The sequence below is a fragment of the Zootoca vivipara genome, chromosome 16 (genome assembly GCF_963506605.1).
Source record: "Zootoca vivipara chromosome 16, rZooViv1.1, whole genome shotgun sequence".
In the NCBI taxonomy this organism is placed as follows: Eukaryota; Metazoa; Chordata; class Lepidosauria; order Squamata; family Lacertidae; genus Zootoca; species Zootoca vivipara.
The window spans coordinates 21,110,994-21,134,862 of record NC_083291.1 but is presented as its reverse complement, the minus strand read 5'-3'; the positions used below and the strand labels follow the sequence as shown (position 1 = coordinate 21,134,862).

Here is a 23,869-nt window from a genome sequence, read left to right as displayed (position 1 = left end):
ACTTTCAGGTGGCACTATTTTGAAAACAGTCTAAGACCATTTCTCTGAACAGTGGTACCTTGGTTTAAGTACACAATTGGTTCCAGAAGTCTGTACTTAACCTGAAGTGTACTTAACCTGAAGCGAACTTTCCCATTGGAAGTAATGGAAAGTGGATTAATCCGTTCCAGTCGGGTCCGCAGAGTACTTAAACTGAAAGTACTAAAACCGAAGCGTACTTAAACCAAGGTATGACTGTACCAGGATATTCTGTTGCTGATCTGCTACTGGTCCTAAAACAAAGGAATCTCAAAGGGAAAATGCTGGAGTTTTGTTCTGTTCATTTGAGTCTGAATACAGGCAATGGTTTCCTGTCCCAGGTTAATTAACTCAGCATTGCTAAGCTTCTAACATTATCATTTGTGTTGTGAATGAATAACCCTGCAAACTGATAATGCTCCATCATGCATCTGAAGAATGGAACTTGAACTTGTCATAATAATTTGTTTGTCTTTTAAGGTGCCACAAGACTCTTTGTTAATTAGAATACCGTAGTTGCTGTTCAGTGCAAAATGATTTCAGGAGGAAGCTGCTGGGACAAAGAAACAAAACTGGACATTCTCCCATGTTTTGAAATGATCAAATGGTGCCAAGTAATTCTTCTGTTATGTAAATTTTGACCTGTCTGTCTATTGGAAAACTCTCAAGCAAAATTTCCCAGGACAGATCTATTTATGAGTTTTTCAACGGAAGATATAACCACTGTTTGAATCAAGATAGAACAGTTTTTCTGCTGATTAGCATGTCAGAGCAGGGTGAGTGATTTTTAGGAGGTGAAACTTATTTTTTGCAAATTTCTTCAGTGAAATATGTTTTTGGGTGTGATAAATTATTATTTTTTTGTGAATGGCAGCATTTCTCTTAGTAATTATGCATTTGATGAAGAAGCATGTAAATTGCTCTTGGAAAACCAAAGAATTTAAATTTTACTTTCTGAAAATGTCAGATAACACTAAATAATACATACATACCTACATACATAAAAATAATATTAATTTTAACTGCAAGTATTTGGCAATTTTTAAAATTATTCCTATGCAATTTTACAAACATTTTACTTACCAAGCTAAACAAAATTATACTAATTTAATCAAAATAATTTAATCAAAATATATTTTGCATTCCCAAGTCACATTACAACTTTTTAGCACAACTTTTTTGGAATTTCAAAGTATTCAAAAAAAGTCGTGCTAAAAAGTTGTAACAGCTACATGCTTTATTTCCCAAAGCTGTGTTTCCCAAGGTATTATAAGTTTACTGCACTGGCTATGGTGGAAGAGGATCTTAAACCTTCCTATGGCTGTTGATTATGTCCTGGAAATACCCCCCAAGCCAATTCTCTAGGTTTACATTTACATTTCAGACCTTGGCAGGAGTGGGGGTGGGGGGTGGAAACCCAGAGGAACACCAGACTGGGGGTATAGTCAGGAGAACATTTGTGGATGGGAGAAGGAAGGGAGGGATGTGATATGGTACTGGCCCAGGGGGGCTGAACTCTGGGTGTTTTCTGTTGGGTCTTGGAATAGTTGTGCCTCCTCCACTAAAAAATCCTCATGGCACCCTATAGCCACTGACACACAGAATAAGGCCTAACAGGCTGAGTTGTTTCCCTCAACAAAAGTAAGCATATTTATTTACTGTATTTACAAAGAGCTGTGGTTGGTGGGTGGGTAAATTGTGTCTCATTTGCCTATATAATGGCATATACACCTTCTCCTGTCCCTGGCCAATTACCCCATACAAGTGCCCAAACTATCAGTTTTTGCTGTGCCATGACGACCTCCAAAAAAGGAAGGGATAAAACATTGTGAAAGCCTGCAGGTTGTTCCCAATCTTCTAAACACAGGTAAGAGATACGTTGGAGAACATTATATTTGTCTTAGGCCTTAGTCACAGTTAACTTGTGCAGGATTGTGTACAATGTCTTTTGTGTTCCGTACCAGGAATTATGCTGTTTGTATGCTGTCTCTGAACGTCTTCCCACCAAAATACTTTCTACAAACATGTAACTTTAATCTCTGTAAAATGTTGCATTTTGCACAAGCAGTATACAGCATTGTTGTAGAAAAATTGGGGGTTGGCTTTTGCTGCCCAACTTCCCAAGTGAGTCCCCTAAGTCCATGATCAGTCAGAGAAGAATGGATGGGGACAGGATCCAGTGAAAGAGAGGCAGATTTTGCTTTACTATTCTGTTGCAACAGAGTCCTTCCCCACCCCCACCCCACCCCCACCCCTGCCGCCTTTTTGCAATGAGGTGAGAGACCCAGAACAAAGTGTGCAGGAACCTTTAAAGACTTTAGAAATTTCCCAACCCCTTAGCCAAATACCACCCTAATATACATACATCACAGAAAAGGGGGGACTTCCATGGAAATTTGGAAGTGTTGCTTCTCTCCCCAAAGTCTGATAATGTTTTTACTGATTGCAATACAGTACCTGGGCAGTCTGGCCCTTCTTTTGAGATGATAAATAGTCTTGAATCCAAGTCGCAGGCATACCCTTTTCATACAGAAAATATGCCCTTAAGGCAGGATTTGAAAGATTTGTAAGTGAAATAACTATTGGAAAACGTTTTTTTTATTTTGCAGAGGAAATAGAGAGCAAAGATGCCTTTTGGGATTGTTCAAAGTGTATTTGTTTCCTCAGGGAATATTTCCTGAATTTTGAAGGGTGAAGGATTGTTTCTCTGTGGAGTGGGTGTCTGCTATGTGTGTGCACCCTAAAAATTTTATAATAATACTGTGCTGTGCATAATTTATAATGCTGATTTATCTATAACCATACATATTATTATAGGTTATTTTTTCTGCACTCCTTATCTTTCTCATAACATCTCAACAGACTACTGGAATGAGAAGCTAATGAACATAGAAGCCCATAACTCTCATTCCCATAACTCTCATTAACCATTAATATTATTTCTAGCTCCTTTTTACCCAGCTGGCTTTGTAATATTTGATATGAGCTGGAGCACATAAAATAAAATTTAAATACTGTAACTACAGCTTTCCCCATCCGCATTATAGCTAACCCCACTTACATATGAGTACAGTATACATTAAGACTGTGCAGTAAAGTAGCACTAGTTGTTCAAAGCCCTTAAAAACAATTATTAGAAGTTAAAATCAAAGGACTGATTTGTCTCCTGTGCGCAAAAGTTGAGAAGTCAGGTTAGACTGGTTTCGTGGGGTGGGGTCCTTGTATGCTAAAGGAAATATCTATTTTAAAACTGGATGTTCTCCTGAGATTACGGTTGTTACTGTTAAATATTCCCCTACTGGTGCCTGTAATTTTCTGAAATACTCAGCATCAATTGTTTTCAGATATTTTATGGAAAGGGAGAAGATCTTAAACAGCACCTAAAAAGTTTTATAAATTGATTAAAGAAAGATATACGGTATAATATCCCCCCCCCCAAAAAAAATTAAAATGAGTAAAAGAACACATCAATGTGATCTTTTGGTTTACTCAGGATAAAGGTTTAGCCTTAACTGCTGATCAACAAGGTATTCGCTAGAAAATGTTATTTACAAGAACATAGCTGTCAAGTTCTCCCCTTTTTTAAGGGAAATTCCCTTATGCTGAATAGGCTTCCTCACAAGAAAAGGGAAAACTTGACAGCTCTGCAAGAAAAGAGAAAAAAGACAGTTTTAAATTAAATCCAGTCACAGAACATTTATATACCGTACGGTACCTCCTAAATAGGCATTAAATTAAAAGGAACATCCAGGATAATCATTTATGACAGTATTTTTGAAATAAAGAAATAAATAAAGGATAGAAAATTACTAGGTAATATTCAATCAAGGGAAGAAGGTATCATAAATATAGATTATATAATATCAGAAAAATGAAGCTATATAATGATATGACTGAGTGAATGGAGGCTCATAAATTCCCTTATTTTTGGTACTTCCACGTAAGGCACAATCGTAATGCAGTATTTATTCCGAATTTGAGAATTTAAGGTAAATAAACAAGTAAAATGTATTTGATTGAGCAAGACTAGCAACACATTTCATACCAAGATACATGGAACAGAGGCTTAGGAAGAAGCATTTGGAAGGATTATTAGAAATGGATTTGGGGCTTTGTAATAAATATTATTAATCTTACAAACTCATATTAAGATGACATTTGACACTCAAAAATAGTATTTGGGGTGGAAGATATGAACTGGAGGTATAGAAGTGTAACAGAGTATATAGCACATATTTATTAGTATTGCTCAAATACTGTATTGTGATTCTCTGGGAGATGATTGAGGAGAATAACAGGAGATGAAAGTGTACTTGTAAGGTTGCCTTACTCCATATGTAATCACTTGACTGCTTCAGTCTTCAGAACTAGCATTGTTACAGGTGCCACATAATGCTTGTTCAACACTTTTAAGAAATTGGTCTTTTATTGTGGCAGCACCTATCGGTAAACTTTGAAACTCCCTGCCTAATGACAGGTGCTTTTGCACCTCTTTTCGGCACCAGCGCATGCTTAAAACACTTTTGCTTGAGCAAGTCCATTCAGACACATAATGTTGATGTGTTTTAATTTATTTTTAGTCTAATGTTAACAAACTTTTAATTGTTTTAATTACTTCTTTGCTTTTTTGCCAATTATTTAAATATTTATTCTAAACCACTTATGTTTATGTATAAATATATTGAGATAAATAAATAAAACTTAACATTCTACCTATTTGTTATGCTTTGAAATAACAAGGTGCAGAAGGTGCAGCTACATAATTGATTATGGATTATGTAAAATTCTTAGCTGAAATATTATTAGAAAGAAAACATTGTTGACTTTTTGTAACTTGAATACTGGTACCTGAGAGAGATATGTGAAATCAGGCTGTAGGACTGTAAACAATGTCATGCTAAACTTGATATAATTTTGATATACTCGTGGATTGTATGCATGTGATTTAGCTGTTGATTGTGAAAGAATGGTTGAGATCAAGAAAACAATAAAATGCTGTAATTTCTACTGCCTAAAAGGTTTGGATATTTTAAAAATGCAAAAGATTTAAAGACTAGGTTGCATGTTTTTGTGGCCACTCAAGTAAATTGAAAATCTAGCCTACATCTCAAACTATAGCAAACAGTCTGGGATCCAAAAAGCTACGGTATTATAGATAAGCCTAAGGGCTTGGCTTGGGAGTGCCTGGTGGAATTTTTGACTTTCTTTTTCAAAAGCAGAACCCCTCCCTAGGCCACATAACAGACTTTTTGAAGGTACCCTGTTACTTAAAAAAAAAACAACAACAACGAGCTTTTGCACTGTCAAGGAAAGCTAGCTATGCACGAACCATTCAGTACCTGCAAAAATATTAGAAAATGTACTCACAGCCTAATGGACTGGTCAAATTATATCCAGCTGAAGAAGCCAGCAACTATGCCCCCACCTGCCTCTTCCCATTACAAAAACTATTCCTTGCTGCAAAACAACAGCCTGCAATCTGCATACCTTTAATTTGCAGGGTGGGAGAAAAGTGCCTGAGGGTGTCAACTTCAGGTGGGGTCACAATTTGCATCTCATCAGATAGCACTTTTGTTCTAAAAATGGGATCTCCAGCTCACATAAATGATTGGGCAACAAGTTCAACAGACCCATACTTCAGTGGATGAAAACAAACCACACTCATTTAAATGTAACTCCCTCACACATGCCAAATTTCTCTGAGCTTCCTTTTAGCATTTCTCAAAAGTATATACAGAATCCTTGATATACTTTGGCCCACAGCCAAAAACATGCCGGGTTAGTTCAAATAGCTACAGTATATGATTTCTCAACTCAACAGCTCCTGACTGTGTACTCCTCTCCTTTCTCTACTAATTCTTTCTAAATTTTCTTTTCCCCCTTGGTCCTGACTCCTTGGGTCTGGACCTCTTGCCTCCTATACCTTTTCTTAACTGAATGGTTGCCGGATCTCAGGATTGGAACTGGTCAGGATTTTAGCCACCTCCTTAGACTAGGGAAGGGTTCAGTTTAGGGGAAAACTTAAATCCCAAGGAGAAAGGGGCCCAGAGGTTTTCCTTGGAGTCCATTTCCAGCCTTCATTCCACCATCCTCCCCCACCCACCCACCCATCATGTTAGTATTTATATCTTTCCCTTTCTGTGCTAGGACGTTGACACTGGTGATCTATTAGCTGTGCCCATACTTGGATGGAGATAGCTGGCCAGTTATGCTCCTATATTACAATGTGTTGTATCAAAATTGTCCAAAAGCTGTGGTTGGTTCAAAATAGTGTGATGAGATTATTGACTGGGATTGGGGTTTTGGCCATATTGCATCAGTGCTTTGTCAGATGCACTGGCCCAGGCATCCCCAAACTTCGGCCCTCCAGATGTTTTGGACTACAATTCCCATTATCCCTGATCATTGGTCTTGTTAGCTAGGGATCATGGGAGTTGTAGGCCAAAACATCTGGAGGGCCGCAGTTTGGGGATGCCTGCACTGGCCCCTAGTCCATTAGTGGGCCCAATTATTGGGTCCATTAGTGCTGGTCCTAATCTTTAACTGCTTGGAGCCTGGCTACCTGACAGATACCGTAGTCTTTTCTAGCTTACATCTATCTAAATCTTGAGATCCTCTTAAAAGACCATACTCCCGGCGCTCCGCCAAGTGAAACAAGGCAGGTGTCTACTAGTGAGAGGGCCATCTCAATGGTGGCATTCCAGATGTGGACTAGTATCCCAAGAGCTCACCTCATGTCTTCTCTATGGCCTTTTCACTGCCGGATGTAGTCCTCTTAATCTACCTGGGCCTTTTAAACAACTTGTGGTTTTAAAATCTGAGGGTGGTATTCAACTAAATTTTACTCAGAGCAGATCCACTGAAATTAATGGACCTAACATAATAGTGTGAAATTAATGGACCTAACGTAATAGTGTGGTGCTAATAACACCAAGGTTGCAGGTTTGATCCCCATATGGGACAGCTGTGTCATTCTGCATTGCTGCATATTCCTGCATTGCAGGGGGTTGGACTAGATGATCCTCAGGGTCCTTTCCAACTCTACTTTTCTATGATTCTCTGATAATCATGTTAAATAATCTAATTGGGACTAACTATGAGTAAAACCTAGCTGAATAGTACCTCGTTCTCAGAATTTGATTTATGACTGTGCTGCCAACTGGTATTATTTCTCCCTCTGCTGGAAATAAACAAGGATAATGCTTTTTATTCTTATGTTGCATTTTATTTTAGTGAGACTTCCAGAGAATGTTATTTTATAGGACACCCTTTACAAATATAGTAAAGAAAGGTAAGTATAATATATAGCATATGAGTATGACCATGAGATCCTGATCTGGAAATCAGATGAGAAATAATTTCTAAAAACATACAATTACTTCCAAGTCTCACTCCAGAAGTCTGTTCTCGAGTCTAGGCCTTGAGACATCTGGCAATCATATCTAAATCCCAGCTTTCATTTCCCCACTCTCCGCTGTGTTGCTTCCCACACTGTTTCTTTCCCTTCTTCCCTCGGCAGTTGCCCTCTTCTAGGATTTAAGCAGCTGACCCAACGGCATCCAGAAACTCTTGGCTTCAGAAAAAGTTGGTCAACATTATTTATATTACATAGCTTTTTATCTAGTTTTTTAGAATGTTCTAGGTGATTTGGACATATTTTCTCAATGTACCTTACAACAACCCTATAAGGTAAACCTGCATTATTCTTAAGACAATATGATGGTTGGAATCAGCCTGGATTGCATATGTTCATCCAGGGTAGTAATGAATGACAGACTTCCTGACTCAGTCTTGGGATGCAAAATTATGCACATTTAATCGGCAGTAAGCCATATTAAGCTCAGTGTGACTTCTCAGGTTTACATTGGCTGTCTCACTCGAAGTTGGTGTATGAGGTGCCCATCAACCACACTCAAGGAAAAGCTACAGAGGCAAATATGGAGATTACACTAATTATGTATTGTTATTAAAAAAAATCAAAAAGTGGGGGGGGGGCAATTTGAGGACAGGTATAAAGGGAAGAGTACTTTTAACTTGTCTATTCCCAACATGGTCTCACCACTGCTATTTACATGGGATGGAAGATCCTATTGGTGCAAAGGAGCTGTAGCCTTAACCTTTGTGCACCACAATCTTAAATACATTTGCTTAGATCCCGTGCTATTTTTCTAGAAAAAGAGGTGCCAGAACTCACCACGAATGCCTCCCTCGTTCTCTTAGAACGGCAATGGCGCCCACCTGAGAGGTTCTGGCTGGAAAAAGCCCTGCTTAGATCCATATTAATCGGAGCTTTCTCCCAGCTCTGCCTGCAAAAAAAAGATTGCAAGAACAGTCTGTGGGAGTATTATTTTAACAGAAAGCGAACAGGTTGAATCTTTGGAGGGGAAAGTGCCTTCCATATTGTTGAAGAACAGGCTGCCTGAGTAATTATGCGATTTATGGCACAGGGTCAGCTTCAGCATGCGCCGAGGTTGGGCATTTCTAAAAATCCCCAAACTAGCCTAAGTCTCATCACCTCAACACCACTCCTCCTCTTCTTCTACAAGCTGGTCATGAGTTTTCCAAGTTTGAGGCGCTCAGTGTGCTCCTGTGCATGAGAGTCTCTCGAGTTTCTTGAGTCAACAGTGTGTGTGTGTGTTTTGTATGTGTTTCTTAAGTAGGTTCTTCTGAGGTGGCAGATAACGAACCAACGGAGGCCCCAAAAAAGCAGGGGCTGTGTGTGGTAAATCTTGGGTGAGGAGAAGAGGAAGTTCCTTAACTCAGGGCCTACACCCCCACCTCCCCTCGATAAACCTCCTCCAGCTGCCTGTCTGGGACTAACAAAAAACGAGGCAAGAGTTATCCAAGCAACCTGGCAGAGTCACCAGCTACGGCAACACAGCCGCCGCCACCACTTCGGCAGGCCTTGCTCGTGAGCCAGACTAAGCGTGACCCGGCCTATCGAGGCGCTGTGGGGAGGGGGAGGGAAAAGAGAGGAGGGGACGCGCCATGAGGAAAGGGGCGGGACCGGGGCAATAACTGCCTCGGGTTGGGCGGGCCTCCTCGCTCGCTCGCCGTGGCTGCCGTTGCCACGCGCGTGGTGAGTGCTGGAATGCGCGCCGCCGCCGCCCGCCAGTCTCGGCGCTGAGGGGAGGCTCGTCGCCGTCGTCGCCCCCTTGAGTCCCTTTGGCCTCGGAGGAGAGGCGGTGAGTTGCCCCGCCGCCGTCGCCGCCGCCGCGTTGGTGGTGCTGGCGGTGGGAGGGAGGAAGGGGAGCGGGAGCGAGCCTGTGGCGCTGTCCAGGGCTGATCTGAGGGCGGCTGCTTGCTGCTGCTGCTGCGCATGGGACGGCGTCGCCGGAGTGGGTGGAGTGAGGGCGGCCGGGCGGGGGGGAAAGCCGAGGCAGCCAGGCAGGCTGGCTGAGGGGCCTCTCAGGAAGGAAGCCGCCGGAGGAGCCCCCCCGAGGAACAGCCTCCCGTTTCGCCCTCTCCTCCGCCGCCACGACCAACGGCCGTTAGTCCCCGGTGGCCGGAAGGAAGGCTGGTGCTGGGTGGGGAGGAGGAGCCGCCTTCGTCGCCGTCTCCCGGGCCGAGAGCAGCCGACGAGGCCGCAGCAGCTTCAGCCGCCGCCCTGCGTGGTGGAGCTGGACAGCGATTTCTCGCCCTCCCCCGCCGCTGGGCCTCTTCGCCGTGAGTTGCCGCTTTTGTGCGCGCGGTGACCTTGCGCTCTCCGGTGCGGAGGGATGGATGGGGCAAGGGAAAGGCTCGCGCATTCCCCACCATCTCCAAAGCGGGGCGGGGGCGGGGGGGGGGAATCGGGTGGGCCTCGGGTCACGTTCCCCAGCCCCCCACCCCCACCTCCAACCACGTTTTCTTGGGAGGAGGAAAGTACGAAACTTGACTCTCTCCACTCCTTCCCCCAGCTTCCTTCTCCGCCCCCCACCCTCGAAGGGAAGAGTTGAGAGGGAGACTCGTGGCGTGTGTCCGTGGGAAGTTGCATGTGTATTATTGGGGCGGCGGTGGGGGGGGAGGGGAGCTGTGAGGAGAGTTTGCAGAACAACCTGGCAACAAAATCGCCCCGCACACACGGGCTGCATTGCTTACGTCTCGGGAGAGAAAGGAAAAGGCCCCAGCCCTCCTTCTCTTGGGGGCGGGGGAGTGTTGGGGGTGGCTGGGAGGAAGTTGGGCAAATCTTCGCCCTCGCTCACTTTTTTCCTTTATAAAGTTGCTGGAGAGTTGTAACATTTTTTGTGGGGGAGGTGGTAGTTTGGGGGGGGGGCAAGGTTTAAGGAAAGGGAGGCAAAGTGGGTTGTCGAGGCGAAGGCAACCCCCCCCCCCGGTTTCCCGAGCAGTAAGTTCGGTGAGTTTGTGCGTTGTGTGCTGCAGGCAAGAGTTTTGCAAAGAGAGCTGCTTTGTGCTTCTACTTGGTATTTGAGAAAATGGCCGAATGCCTATTTCTGGAATGCAACAGCAACAGCGGCAGTCGATGGTGGTTGGGGCTGATGGTACACACACATTTGGTAACAGGCTTCTCCCATTGTGAGCTTTTTTCGGCGAATTTCTGCGGCCTCAAGTTCCTTTGCATACTTACTTGGGAGTAAAAAATTGGAATTTAATTTCTCAGCAAACGTGCAGAAGCTTAATTAAAGACCATCGGCATTTGAAAGCTTCCAGACTTTAAAACACTGCTAGTTCTCTTTACTTTCTGCCTTGATATCGAGTTCAACGTTGTGTATGTAGGTCATTGAGCTCGTTTGCGTTTAGGCCAAAAACGAGACCAGCATTTTATTTAAATACAATCCCCACCCTGCTATTGGTTGACTAATTTCAAGACCAAGTAACCTGCCAAACACACTTTGTTGAGGAATGTGTGTGTGTTTGAGCTTTTCTTCAGTACCTTAGTAGAAGAGAAGGGAGCTGAGAAAGCCATGGTGAATGCATTTTCAGTTTTGAAAACAAATCCTGAATTGCACAAAAATACATATCACCGACAGCAGTTCCTGTTTTGCTGTGAATTCTTACATAGTGTGGGGATATATCTGGTCTGTAGGTATTTACTTTGAATTAATTCAAAGAACATGTATGGTTACATGATACCTTACTCCAGGTAGCTTCAACGTTTTATTTTTTACTTGTGCAGTGTAGGTAATTATATCAGAAGAACAACTCTGAGTAGGTTTTAAGAAGTCTGGCCTATGGAAAGGTTAAGTAGTACAACAGGAAGTAAGGCCCAAGCCTGGTCTTGTAATCAAAGGTCTGTGTTTGAGACTCGCCTGTGTGTATGCTGCTGTGAAGGTTCCGCAATAATGGAACTGTCTTCCAGGTAGCGTTTGATCATTGGTTCTGGCTTTCAAGAAGGCCTTAACAAAATATATGTTTAATATGGCCTTTCCTTCTTTACATTATGGTAAGAGGACTGCTTAGCTCCTTGCTTGGTAGGGACTTCTGCAGTATTGCATTACACTAACTAATACAGTGGTACCTCGGTTTATGAACACAATTGGTTCCGGAAGTCTGTTCATAAACTGAAGCGTTCATAAACTGAAGCGAACTTTCCCATTGAAAGTAATGGAAAATGAATTAATCCGTTCCAGACGGTCCGCGGTGTTCATAAACTGAAGCGTTCATAAACTGAAGCGAACTTTCCCATTGAAAGTAATGGAAAGTGGATTAATCCGTTCCAGATGGGTCCGCGGAGTACTTTAACTGAAGCGTTCATAAACTGAAGCATGGGTGTAATTGGTTCCGGAAGTCTGTTCATAAACTGAAGCGAACTTTCCCATTGAAAGTAATGAAAAATGAATTAATCCGTTCCAGATGGGTCCGCGGTGTTCATAAACCGAAAATTCATAAACCGAGGTGTTCATAAACCGAGGTTCCACTGTATAAGTGTCTGGGTGATGGTGTGGCTAGAAGGATTTTGGTGTTTAGAAATAAAGATTTGGATTAAAGAAAATTTAATCTAGACCATCATTGTTTAATTGCTATTTTTATTCAAATTTGGTGTTGAAAGTTGGTTTTCCAAAGCAAAGGAGCAATGACAACTATTGACCCACTCTCACCCTTTATACTGGGCTTCCTCAAGCTCGGCCCTCCAGATGTTTTGAGACTACAATTTCCCATTATTCCTGACCATTGGTCCTGCTAGCTAGGGATCATGGGAGTTGTAGGCCAAAAACATCTGGAGGGCTGAGGTTGAGGAAGCCTGTTTTATATAGAATTATTGGACTATGTGCTAGCTGCTAAAGAATTAATAATAATGTTCATTAGTTAATCAACAATTATCTTCCCATGAGACATCTCAAAACAATTAGCACTTTAAATCTCTTTTTCCTTGTAATGTTCTGGAAAAGACAAAGCATTGTTTGACTACAACTGTTATCAGTATTCATAAAACCCTGCACATTTAACTAAAATATGCCTAGTTTCAGCTTTTCATTTCAAGATGAGTAGTGTGGCCTTCAGATTTAATGCTTTGGATCCTAGACATGTTTTTAAAATGATAACCAGTTTATAATTAATAACCTTATTCACACTTGGCTAGGTTACAATGCTCTTGGTGTTTGCTGTTAAATGAAGCATGCTTGGGTGTAGGTGTGCTTATTGTTGGAGTTTATTGTGGAATCAGTGCATTCAGATAATTTTTTTGCAGCATCCACATGTCATAAAAATTATAGTTGTGCTTTTTAAGCATATAATCCTGATTTTATCTTACTGTGGGAAAACTGATACGAAAAAATATACAGTATACTGTATATCCTGCTGCATATCTAGTCACCACTGGCATAGAAGCTCATTAGCACACTTTTTGGTAGGAGGTTTGTCAAGAAGTTTATCATGTGTGGTGACATTCCATTGGATGGCCACTATCACTATTTGCTCCTCACCTGAGCAAAACCTAGCCATTTTTCCTCTGTGGTCCCCAAAACCAAATGAAAAAGACCTATTTCTACCAATTGCTGCATGCTGGAAATGCTTGAATTTCAGCAACCCAGTTCAAAGGAGCTGTTCTTTGAAGATCTCAACACATTAAAATGCATAGGCTTTGCATAATACCTCTTTATCATAATTTAAATATTTCATTGCTGCTGTGATTTTTTTTGCAGTCTAGGGAAAGTGTGCTTGTGCTTTTAAGAGTAAAAAGGGACTGTGGGACATTCCAAATTGTTTTGGATACAGCCACCTGCCCCAGCCAAATATAATTATTGTGCAAGACATTAGTTTTAAAGAAATCCCCAGCTACTTTCAGTAGATCTATTTTAATGCAGTGTGTGTGCAGGTACAGAAATAGGTAGTGAAGGGCACTGGTGTGGACAGCAAGCAGCAGAATAACAGTGTAACTGGAACAAAATCAGTTGTGGAATTTAGCATGGCAATTGTGTACACAGAAAGATTGAATGTGAACAACTTGTTTGAAATAAAGTCCTTGCCTGGGAGCATGCTAGGAGGGAAGGACGCTGAGACTTTGCTATTAAATGAAATCATGATGCAATTAAAAGTTTGACTTTGGAAAATGTGGCCGTATTTGACCACAGTTTCTCTTAATCAAGATAAGTACAGTATCAATTAAATTGTCACTGTTATCGGAAGTGTTCTCAGTTTTGGATTATTACACAATAATTTCTAGACAGACACTTAAACAATCTTTCCCTCCCTTTTTAACAGAACTATTAATATGGCAATGCAAGTGCTGGGGCAGTCTGGTGGCAGTGGCCTGTTTCCTGGAAATACTAACCTTGGCATGGCTTTGCCAAATGACATGTATGACTTTTCAGAACTTTCCAAAGCTGAGCTAGCAGCTCCACAGCTTATTATGCTGGCAAATGTGGCCCTGACAGGAGAAGTTAATGGCAACTGTTGTGACTACATGGTTGGTGAAGAGAGGCAAATGGCTGAACTGACAACCGTCGGCAATGCCAACTTTTCAGATAGCGATGGAGAAGGAATAGATGAAGCACAAGGCATGGAGAACAACCATAGACGCCTGGAAGATATGGATCTGGGACCCCTTGAAGCTCCTGAGGTTCGTAATGTGGAAATGGCAGAACTGACAGAGCCTTCTGTTCCTCATACTTGCAGCCAAGACAAGGGCTACCCGTTGGAGGTGCCAGATACTCCAGAGAGTGCAGATGACAAATGTAAGAGCTTGAAGAACAAACCATTTCGTTGTAAGCCGTGTCAGTATGAGGCAGAGTCAGAGAAGGAGTTTGTCCATCACATTCGGGTACACAGTGCCAAGAGATTCATTGTAGAAGAAAAAGCTGAGAAGCATGGCCAAGCTAAAGAAGCTGCCTCCAGTGCTACAGATGAAGTTGATTTCTCCAAGGGGCCCATTAGATGTGATCGCTGTGGCTACAACACTAACAGGTATGATCACTATCTGGCTCATTTGAAGCACCACAACAAAGCTGGAGAAAATGAGAGGGTCTACAAATGCACCATCTGCACATATACAACTGTCAGTGAATATCACTGGAAGAAGCATTTAAGAAACCATTTCCCACGGAAAGTGTACACATGCTCACAATGCTCCTACTTCTCAGACCGGAAGAACAACTATGTGCAACATATTCGAACTCATACAGGTGAGTGTTGTATCTGTTTCTTAGGTTTGGTTGTTTGCAGTGGACTTGGGTGTGCTGGATTTGAGTGTGTTTGCATTTGTTTGCCATCATTGTGCTATAAACTAGCAGTTTCTGATTTTAAATGATTGGCTTATGTGTACCAGGAGTATTGTGTTACACATTAGAGCTAATGAGTAAAACAATACAGTAAAATTAAACACAATTCATCACATCTGATTGTGGCAGGGGAGGTGATATTTGCTGATTCTCACTGATAGTTTTTAAAGGAGAATGAGTGCATTTTGGGAATTACAATTTTCTCCAATCAAATTTTAAATAATTGCCAATAAAATATAGGTTTATATACTTGATGTTTATAAACTGAGCATTAGCTCTAGTAAGGGAACAATGGTGTTTTTTGCTTTTGAAAATACTTTGCCACAGAGTCAGCTAATTTGTTTTTCTCTGCTCAACCATTTTGTTTTGTTTGTATAAAACCCTCACAAAACATTTGTGTCCAAGTTATTTTTCCCCAAGAAATAACAAAATTGCCAGAAATCACTAAAAGTAGACTTGGCTTTTGAAGCTAATTTTAAAATGAAGTCAGAAACAATTTGTTTGAGTAAAAAGTGACAGTGGTAGCTGAACTATTTAAGCTTGTAGCTGCTCTTAGGGCTGAGGGACCTAGTGGTAGTGGAAGATTAGTGCAGTTCCAAAATGACGAGCATCCCTCAAACCTCATATTTTTCTATGAACTCTTTGGCCTAATCCCCATCCCCATTGGGACCAGACACTGGTTGGGGCAGGCCCAGTTTTGCTCACAGAGGTGGCATCCAAATGGCTGTTGGATCCTTCCAGCTGCCTTAATATTTTCACAACTCTGTGCTGCTCCCCCCCCCCCCGGCCCCGGTGTTCAGAAAGTTCTGTTTGGCAAGTAAGGAAGCTTTGTGGCTGTGCTTCTCCTGCCAAGCAGAGGGCCGTGCTTTAGTAACTATGAGACTTACTGTGACACAGCAATTTAAGTGAACTTTTAGAATCGGGATATAACAGTTGAATATGAAAAATATTGTGGATAGGGATTTCAATCCAGTATTGGATGTAATTATGTTCTACAGATGAAGAGAATTCAAGCCAGCACAAGTTGCCAGGCTTTGGAATTTCAGCTTCAATATATACAGTATGCAGTGGTGGCCTGCATTCTTTTGCCACTTTTGCTCAGATTTTGCATTAATAATGCAGAAACAACCGTCATGATTCAGGCTTGGATTCTTTTCAAGGTGGCAGACAATTTTTTTTTAATGGAAGGAGTTGTGAGGCTGTAGTGGATTACTTAATATGTTCAGAAACTGAGACCATCTTGCTGTTCCTATGCAATGTTGCAGATTCATTGGGTGCTGCAGGAAAGCATTCTTCCTCCCCTAACTGTATTCTGCTTGGATTGGAGAGTGTAGTTTATCGCTTTTGAATCCTATCCTCACCCCTTTATTGCAGAAATTATCAGGTGATACCATTGCCGTGAGTATCTTCACCTATAGATTTCTGCATATAAAACCATTGTTAAGGGGCAGAAAAGCAGACTAGTCATAATTAGTGGAGACAAAACCTGCAGCAGTGCCAGGAGTGAAAGCCAGGCATGCACATGCTTGAATTATTAGGCAAAAGGAAGTGCTTGAAGTTCAGTAGCATATTCTAGTGATCTTAGACTCAAGTGTTATATAGCCCCTGTTCTCCCATCTTAAAGACTTCAGAATTTCGCTCTAGCTTAGATAGCATATCCTTTCCAGTAATGCTATGTAGAATGTAACCTCGTACCAGACATAATGTGATAAATAGTTGAGTTGTGGATATATGTGCAGAATTCTGTTCCTCATTGTGATCTCTTTTCCTTATGCTGGCCAGTTTCTGCTAAATGAAAAAAAAGTAAGTTGTACTTTTTAAATCATTTGATGCTGACCCCAAATAAGTGGCAACACTAGATTTGCGACTAAAATAGTGAAGGGTAGAAGAAAGACACCTCAATACAACTGTGTATACTAAGGGTCTCCAGTGTGGCACTCACAGGCACTCCCCTTTGTGCCCATACAGTTCTTTCCCTCCTACATGCTTTTCGATTTTTTAATTTGAGTTTTGTCTTTTTGTTGTGCTTTTTTTGGGGGATTGTTTTATTATGACTTGCCTGCTATTGTTTCTGGTCATACTTGTTTTGTGTATGTGTAGGTGTTTTTTCTGGGGAGAAATCTGAACATCAATCCCTTTCCTCCGCCACCCACCCATGAAATCAGTATTTTGTGTTGGACTCAACAGTTTCTTTAGGTTTACAGCTGTGACTCCAGGTCCTAAAAGGTTAGAGACCCCTGATATAAACAATAGGGATAGTCAGTCAGTTTCATTGCTGCTGTTATGAATGTTAGCAAAAGTCTGATAGAAACTGAGTTTTTAGGAGAAATTGTATTAGGTGACCACCTAGCCTACGCATAGTGGGTGTCCCGTAACACCGTTTAGAGGTCATTGAGTTAGAGCATCATCCAGCCAAACTTCAGCACAGTACATTTTCATCTGAAGTACTTGTTTAAGTGTCTCCTATTGAAAATGAGATTTACAGGTGTTTGGCCAAGGTGCTTGGATAGCCTTGGTCAAGAAGGGCCAAACTACTGGCCTCTGATGCAGGAAAGACAAATGGGGAGGAGGGTTGCATGGCTCTGCCAGAAGGTGCTTCACTCTCCTTGAAGCAGTGGTGCCCAAGGGAAAACATTTGGGGAAATGTGGGTGGGGTTACCTGAAGATGAGAGACGGTTGTAGCTACAATTTTTGATTTCTTCACCAAGGTCAGACAATTTCCCTCAAAAAATTGTTCATCCCTATCATTTACCTTTTCTCAGACCTCAGGACAAGTCTGAGATAACACAGTCTCTCCCATCCCCTCTGACCTTGCAAAAGGAGTTGAGGGAGAATTGGAATTTTCTGTAATTTGAGCAGCAGTGCTGGAAATGGTGGGAGAGAATTTTGCTGCTGCTTATTTTCTGTAAGAGTATGTGGGAGGTTGCAGACTGTCCTTGTGAGTTCAGGGGCCCTTGCCCTTGTTGATGATTGGATTTGTGGATGTCTAGCTAAGAATGTGAGGCAGGAATTATCTGGTTTAAATCTTGCTTTAGCCAAGAATTATAAGGCAGATTTAGGCAAGCAGCTATTTTTCAGCAACAATATCTGCAATATGGGAATAAAAAAAACCCTAGATTGTTTCTAGGGTTGTTGTAAAATTTACAGATATCATAGATAGAAATCACTTCAACCCAAATGCAAACTATAAAATAGTCACACCCACCCACCCACCTCTGCAAGAGAGGCTTAAAAAAATAATAAACCTTGGTTTCATTTAGTGTTTATGTCATATTTATAGAGCAGGTTAATTACTTTTTAGGTGAAGGATGCTAGCTATTTTAGGGATAATTTATATTTGAGGTATTTGCCAGGTATATTAGACCGAGAAGGAAGATATTTCAACCAAACTCTTAGTCTGGTTTTAAGATGAAACAACATTTTAATGCCACTTTTTTCTCACCAAATCGTCCAGCTCAGTTATTTTGTGTTCTCGTGTGTGTCTGTGTGCGTGTGCGTGCAGTTCAATCCTCTATGAGCAATTTAAGGATTTTTAATTTGTGTTTATTTTATCTGTTTTAATAGGAGAGCGTCCCTATCGGTGTTCCATGTGTCCTTATTCAAGTTCTCAGAAGACTCATTTAACCAGGCACATGCGCACACATTCAGGTTTGTAAAAAGGCAATTCAAGAGAGCCGTGGTGGTTTGGATTATGGCTATATTTGTTAAATGTCTGATATGCCAGTGCAGGGATTGGCGGAATGAGATTCGTAGTCTGTTTATGACCTCCAAAAGTTTAAGCCTAAAACAGCCTGTAGGTGAGTTGTTAACTGTGTGCTTACATTGGCTGTGGAAACAGCCATGGCTAGCTGGATGCTTTGCACTTGTAATCCCTGCTGTTTATTTTTTCACTCTGGGCAGTCTCCTGGCTGATAAGATAGAGCCTTGAAAGCCCCCCCCCCCAATATACAGAGTGAACTTCCTTCCCCACTTGTTACCTATGTTTCCAGTACTCATCAAAGCATCATCCATGCAGAAGAGGAAAATAAATCAGCAGGCTCAGCGAAATCCAAAGCTTTGCAGTAGTATAAAAAAACTTTGATACTCCCCCAAAGGTGGGGAACCCAAATGCATGCCATTGAGAACAGAACAATGCTCATTGAGTCACAGAATGCTGATGTTCTGGGAGTGTTAAACAAAAAAAAGAGTGGGGGTTGGGGCAGAATAGAAGAGGGCATTGCTGAATTGGAGCATTCACATTGCAAAACTTTCTTGTGATTGTCACTCGTCTACATGACTTTTAATGTGTTTCCTGCATTCGTGACAACTTTTGAAACAGCCATTGAATTTTAACCCCTCCATGCATGTAATTTGTGAAGTTGATTGCTGTTGTACATATTAATGACTGACTTCTGTTTTTATTGTTAGTATACACTCACATTTAATGTTAAAGTAAGAGTTGCTGATCACCCAGTCAGTTTGTATTTTTCTCCTGGAACTATGTATTATGTCTCAGTTGGGGGGTGGCATGGTAGCACTGCAGAAACATTTTACCTTTTTGATGAAATAATTGCTTCTGGCTTATATGGGTGTAGTGTAATATTTGTGTAAGCTTACTATTCATCTATAATTTCCATTTTTCTACACTGCCTTCAGTGGACCAGTTTGGTTTGGATTCCAATTGGTAATATTACTATAGACTGATCTTTCCTGGTATGTATTTATCATAGATGGAATTTGTGAATTAGTTATTGCTTGCATGTTTGTTTTTGTTTCTTTTGGTTTGTTGCTGTCTTTTGTGAATGTGTTAACTGTAAAATCTTTTTTTTAAGTTGAGAAATGCAAAAGCATGCGCAACTGTATAGATCTGTAACTGTGCAAATAAGTTGCTGTTTGTAATTTAATCACTGGTAATTTCCCTCTTGATTGCTTCAGGTGAGAAGCCATTTAAATGTGAGCAGTGCAGCTATGTGGCATCAAACCAGCATGAAGTGACTCGGCATGCAAGGCAGGTTCATGATGGGCCCAAACCGCTAGCCTGCCCGCATTGTGACTACAAAACTGCTGACCGAAGCAACTTCAAGAAGCATGTTGAACTCCATGTCAGCCCACGGCAGTTCCTTTGCCCAGTCTGCGAGTATGCTGCATCCAAGAAGTGTAATTTGCAGTATCACATCAAATCCAGACATCCTGACTGTTGTGACATCACAATGGATGTCTCAAAAGTAAGACTACGGACTAAAAAGAATGAAGTGAATACTTCTGAAAACATGGGTACTGATAATAAGAGCGTGGAACAAGAACAGGCAAAGAAAGAGATGACTGAAAAGAAAAGTGAGAGAACTGTAAAAGAAGAGAACCTGTCAAAAGAAAAGAAACCAACTAGCAGTGTTGGTATAGGCCATGTAACAACTCGAAGTCGCAAAACCGTTGCTGAAAGCAAGGAGGCAAATGTAAAAACTGAGAAAATGACAGAGAAATCTGGTAAAACAAAGAAATCAAAGAGAAAAGCAGATGCCACCCCTGTTCCTTTGACAAAAGATTTTGCAGCAGACACTGATGTTACAGTGAAGAAGAAAAAGAAAACTGAAAAAATGTCTCCTAAATGTCAGGACTCTCAAAAGAGTGAAAACAAATTAGAAGTCACCAAAAAGCAAAATTCTTGCCTGAAGAGAAACAAGAAAAAGAAATATCTGAGGAGTAAGCCTGGTAAGAACAACAGGAAGCTTGATTGTGAGAAGGTCACAGATGAGGAGCCGTTCTCTAAAGAATCTGTTGCTATACAAGAGGAGGAAAGTAAGGAAACTGATAATGCTTGCAATGAACTCCAGCCTACTGTTATCCTTGATGTTAGAGAGAGCCAATGTGTTCCTGTGGAGAATATGCAGGATCAAAAGTCACTGGCTGCACAGCACAAGGCCATGGATATGGAACTAGAGGTGAAAGAGCAAGAAATGCCCATGGCAGAAGAGGAGACTATTAAAGCAGTTTCTCAGAATGAAATTGAGCTGCCAGTCACTCCTTGTATCAGGTCTGAGGACTCAAATACCACCTTTGAAAAAGAGACAGGCATACTAAAAGATGCTTTACCTGATTTGTCCCAAAATACGCAAACCACAGAAGCTTGTGAGATGCAGATTGTGACCGATCCTGATCCAATACAAGAAACTGAAGAGGTACAACAAACATGTGAGATAGAACCTGTGAGTAACTCACATCCAGAAGATGTCAGTTCTACAAAAGAATTGCAGGCTGAAGACTCGGTAGAAGGTCCTCCACCACTGTTGCCAGAAAAACTGGAGAAGAGCACTAAAGCGGACCTGGTTTCAGCATCGTCCAATGGTACAGTAGTAAATGAAAATCAGGAAATGGAAGAGGATGAAGGCATCCACAGTCACGAGGGCAGTGATATAAGTGACAACATATCAGAAGGCAGTGATGATTCTGGGTTAAATGGTGCTCGGACAGCACAGGAGAAAGATCAGAAACCATCCCAAGAAGTGGCAGAAGCCAAGGCCACAAAGGAGAACTATGTGTGCATATTCTGCGATCGTTCATTTAAAAAGGAAGGTGAATACAGTAAGCACCTGAATCGCCATTTAGTAAATGTCTACTATCTTGAGAAAGCAACAAAGGGGCAAGATTAACCAAACTGCCGTTTCATGACAGTTTATTCTAGAGCTTAGGTACCAGTTCTTGTAGAATCTTTGCTTAAGCTCAGTTTGCTTATACTTTTTAAAGTTGGTTGTGTTTTTCTGACCTTTGAGGAAATGTTGAACTAATTAATTACTTGTATCTCTTTGATTAGAGAGGGCAAATAGGGTATGCATGCTGTGGCTTGTTAAATTGGCAGAACTCCCTGGGATAGAGCCCTGGAATCTCTTTTGAGTATTTCTGTTGACTTGAAGCAGAACTATTCACAAGTTAGCAGGTTTAGAAATGTAGCCTTGGGGAACAATCCACCAAGAGTGTCTCCTGCACAAACTCTAAAAATAATAATAGAAGTGTGCAAGAGCACTGTTGTGCTGTTGCAGAGTCCTGTTTGTTTCCATAGGACTTGAGCAGGAGATATTAACAGTTGACTGAGCCCACAGTCTGGGCCTGTCCAGTCATTACATTCCAGGAAGATATTTCAGCCTAGTATGAGACATGTGCTCCTTCTCTCTTTCCGCTTTACTGTTAGGAGAAAGTCAAAGGTGAATCAGCATTTATTTGAACGTGGTATCTTCCTGATCACCCAGTCTAAACCCCCTTATTTGATCCTGTTTTATATACACTTGCCACAATGTGGAACTACTTCCCCATATTCCAGTTCTACACCATTGCAGTGTAGGTAAGGCCAAGTATGTGAGTTTTCCCACCCCCTAATGGAAGAAAACAGTAACTGGTCCTGTCCATGTGGTTCTGATATTCAGAATACTTAGCTGTATGTGAATGGGCTTTTCTGAAGACAGATTAGGGTGGTTAGGGAGATAATGCCTTCAGTAAACAGCACAGCCTGGTTCACTCTTGTCCTTCTCCTTGTTCAGAAGGATGAGAGTCTTGGGTGTGAGACCGTCAGGCTCATCCCTGGTTAATAATTCCTTCAATGTGACAAGTGCACAGGCCATCTGTGCTTGTTGAACAAAGTGTTATATAAATAAACTCCTAGAAATTGAAATATTGCTCCAATTGTTTCTAGAAAAATCTGCCTTTTTATTTTCACCTGTTGATACGATGAATCCTTAAAGAGCTCACTGTGGCAGATTATTTGTAAAAAAGAGCACTTTCGGAAAAATGTTGAGATTGGCTAACAGAAAACATAATTGCGTGATCATACATTTAATTTGCATATACATTTCAGGTCCCCAATCATGATCAGCAAGCCAAAATATTGGGAGTTCTTTCTACCTTTCTGTTGATTACTGAATCCATTATTTGTTAAATGCTACTTTTCCACAAGGTTCTTATTTCTTCTTGTGCTTTAAGAGATGAAAAAAAATGTTGCACATAATTGTTTTTATTTTTACCTATGCAGTTTAAGCCTTTAGGAGTTTAGTTATTTCTGTGTATATGAACACTTATATATGCATGTTTGGTTTTTGTTAATGGGTTTCCTTCCCGTAATGTTGACTCTTTCAGGTTTGTGCTTATTGTGGCCAGTGTTGTTTATCTTGACCACATTTTCTGGTTTTGAGTTTGTGCAGTGTTGTAGCTTTAATTATTTGGTTTTGGAACAATGATACTAAAGGAATGTCATCCCACAGACCACACTAAGAACCAAGTACTGCTCATGGATAACTCCCATTGTGAAAGGGGAACTTCTCAGTAGATTGTGCCCCCAAGAAGGTTGTTCATACATATCTCTGTACATAAGGTTGGATAATATATTCATATAGTATGCATTTTTATGCAGACAGTACTTTCTGCTGTTTTAGTGCATTTATTATTGCTGGGAGAAACTTTTCACTGCCCTCCATTAAAATGAATAGGGGCATGCATGTGAAATTTCATGGGAAACTTAATTTGTTAATGGATGGTGCTTTTCATGGAATAATCAAATGAGAGCAAAAAAATCTGTTAAAAGTAACGTGAATTTTAAAATTTGCAAGTACTTTTGCCAGCTCATACTCATTTCAGAGGGTCCTGTGCAGGAGAATTTCCAAGTGGATTGTGCTCCTTATCTGCTTGACAAAGACAAATGTTGGCAATTACATAATACATGGAATTTGAAGTGATCAACTGTATCAGGAAGATATTGGAAAGCAACAAATAAGGAAAGATGTAGAAATTTCTGATCCTTATTCCATCAAGTTTTAATTTAAATTAATTACCCTGATATGTTTATACTTGACATAAAAAGGAGTTGAAATGAATGGATATATTATGAATTTGCATACACTGGAGAAAAGTCACAAGTAAAACAAGTCTGTTATCAGTAAGGTTTTGAGGCATTTGGAATGTGTGAGCAATGAGAAAACTCCAGGTCTTTTGCATCTACCCCCCTTCAGATTTATGTTTTCCTAAATTTGTAGATATAAATGCCACCTATAGTCCTGCAAGGCAACATCTATGGAAGATTGCACTGCCAAAGGGCACATTCTATCCCAGCATGCCTTCCATGCTGTGTACTACCACTTCCATCTGGAGGGCACCAGGTAGGCGAAGGCTGATCTGTGAGGACGTTCCTCCAGGACAAACCCCATGAGTGTATTCTGGCATGGCTCTTGTTTACT

At 41.1% G+C, this 23,869-nt stretch overlaps 1 protein-coding gene across 2 annotated transcripts; it reads left to right on the top strand.

Moving 5' to 3' along the window:
- Nucleotides 1–9,042: 9,042 nt before the first annotated feature.
- REST (RE1 silencing transcription factor) lies at nt 9,043–23,863 on the top strand. Of its 2 annotated transcripts, none has more exons than XM_035097396.2 (4): nt 9,043–9,203; nt 13,660–14,579; nt 18,240–18,323; nt 19,590–23,863. In XM_035097396.2, exons 2-4 carry the CDS (start codon nt 13,670–13,672, stop codon nt 21,299–21,301), a joined length of 2,706 nt encoding a protein of 901 aa, XP_034953287.1. In that variant the 5' UTR covers nt 9,043–9,203; nt 13,660–13,669; the 3' UTR covers nt 21,302–23,863. The 2 variants fall into 2 exon arrangements, with proteins under 2 accessions (XP_034953287.1, XP_034953286.1); XM_035097395.2 differs by lacking the exon at nt 9,043–9,203 and adding an exon at nt 9,274–9,684.
- The last annotated feature ends 6 nt before the right edge of the window (nt 23,864–23,869 follow it).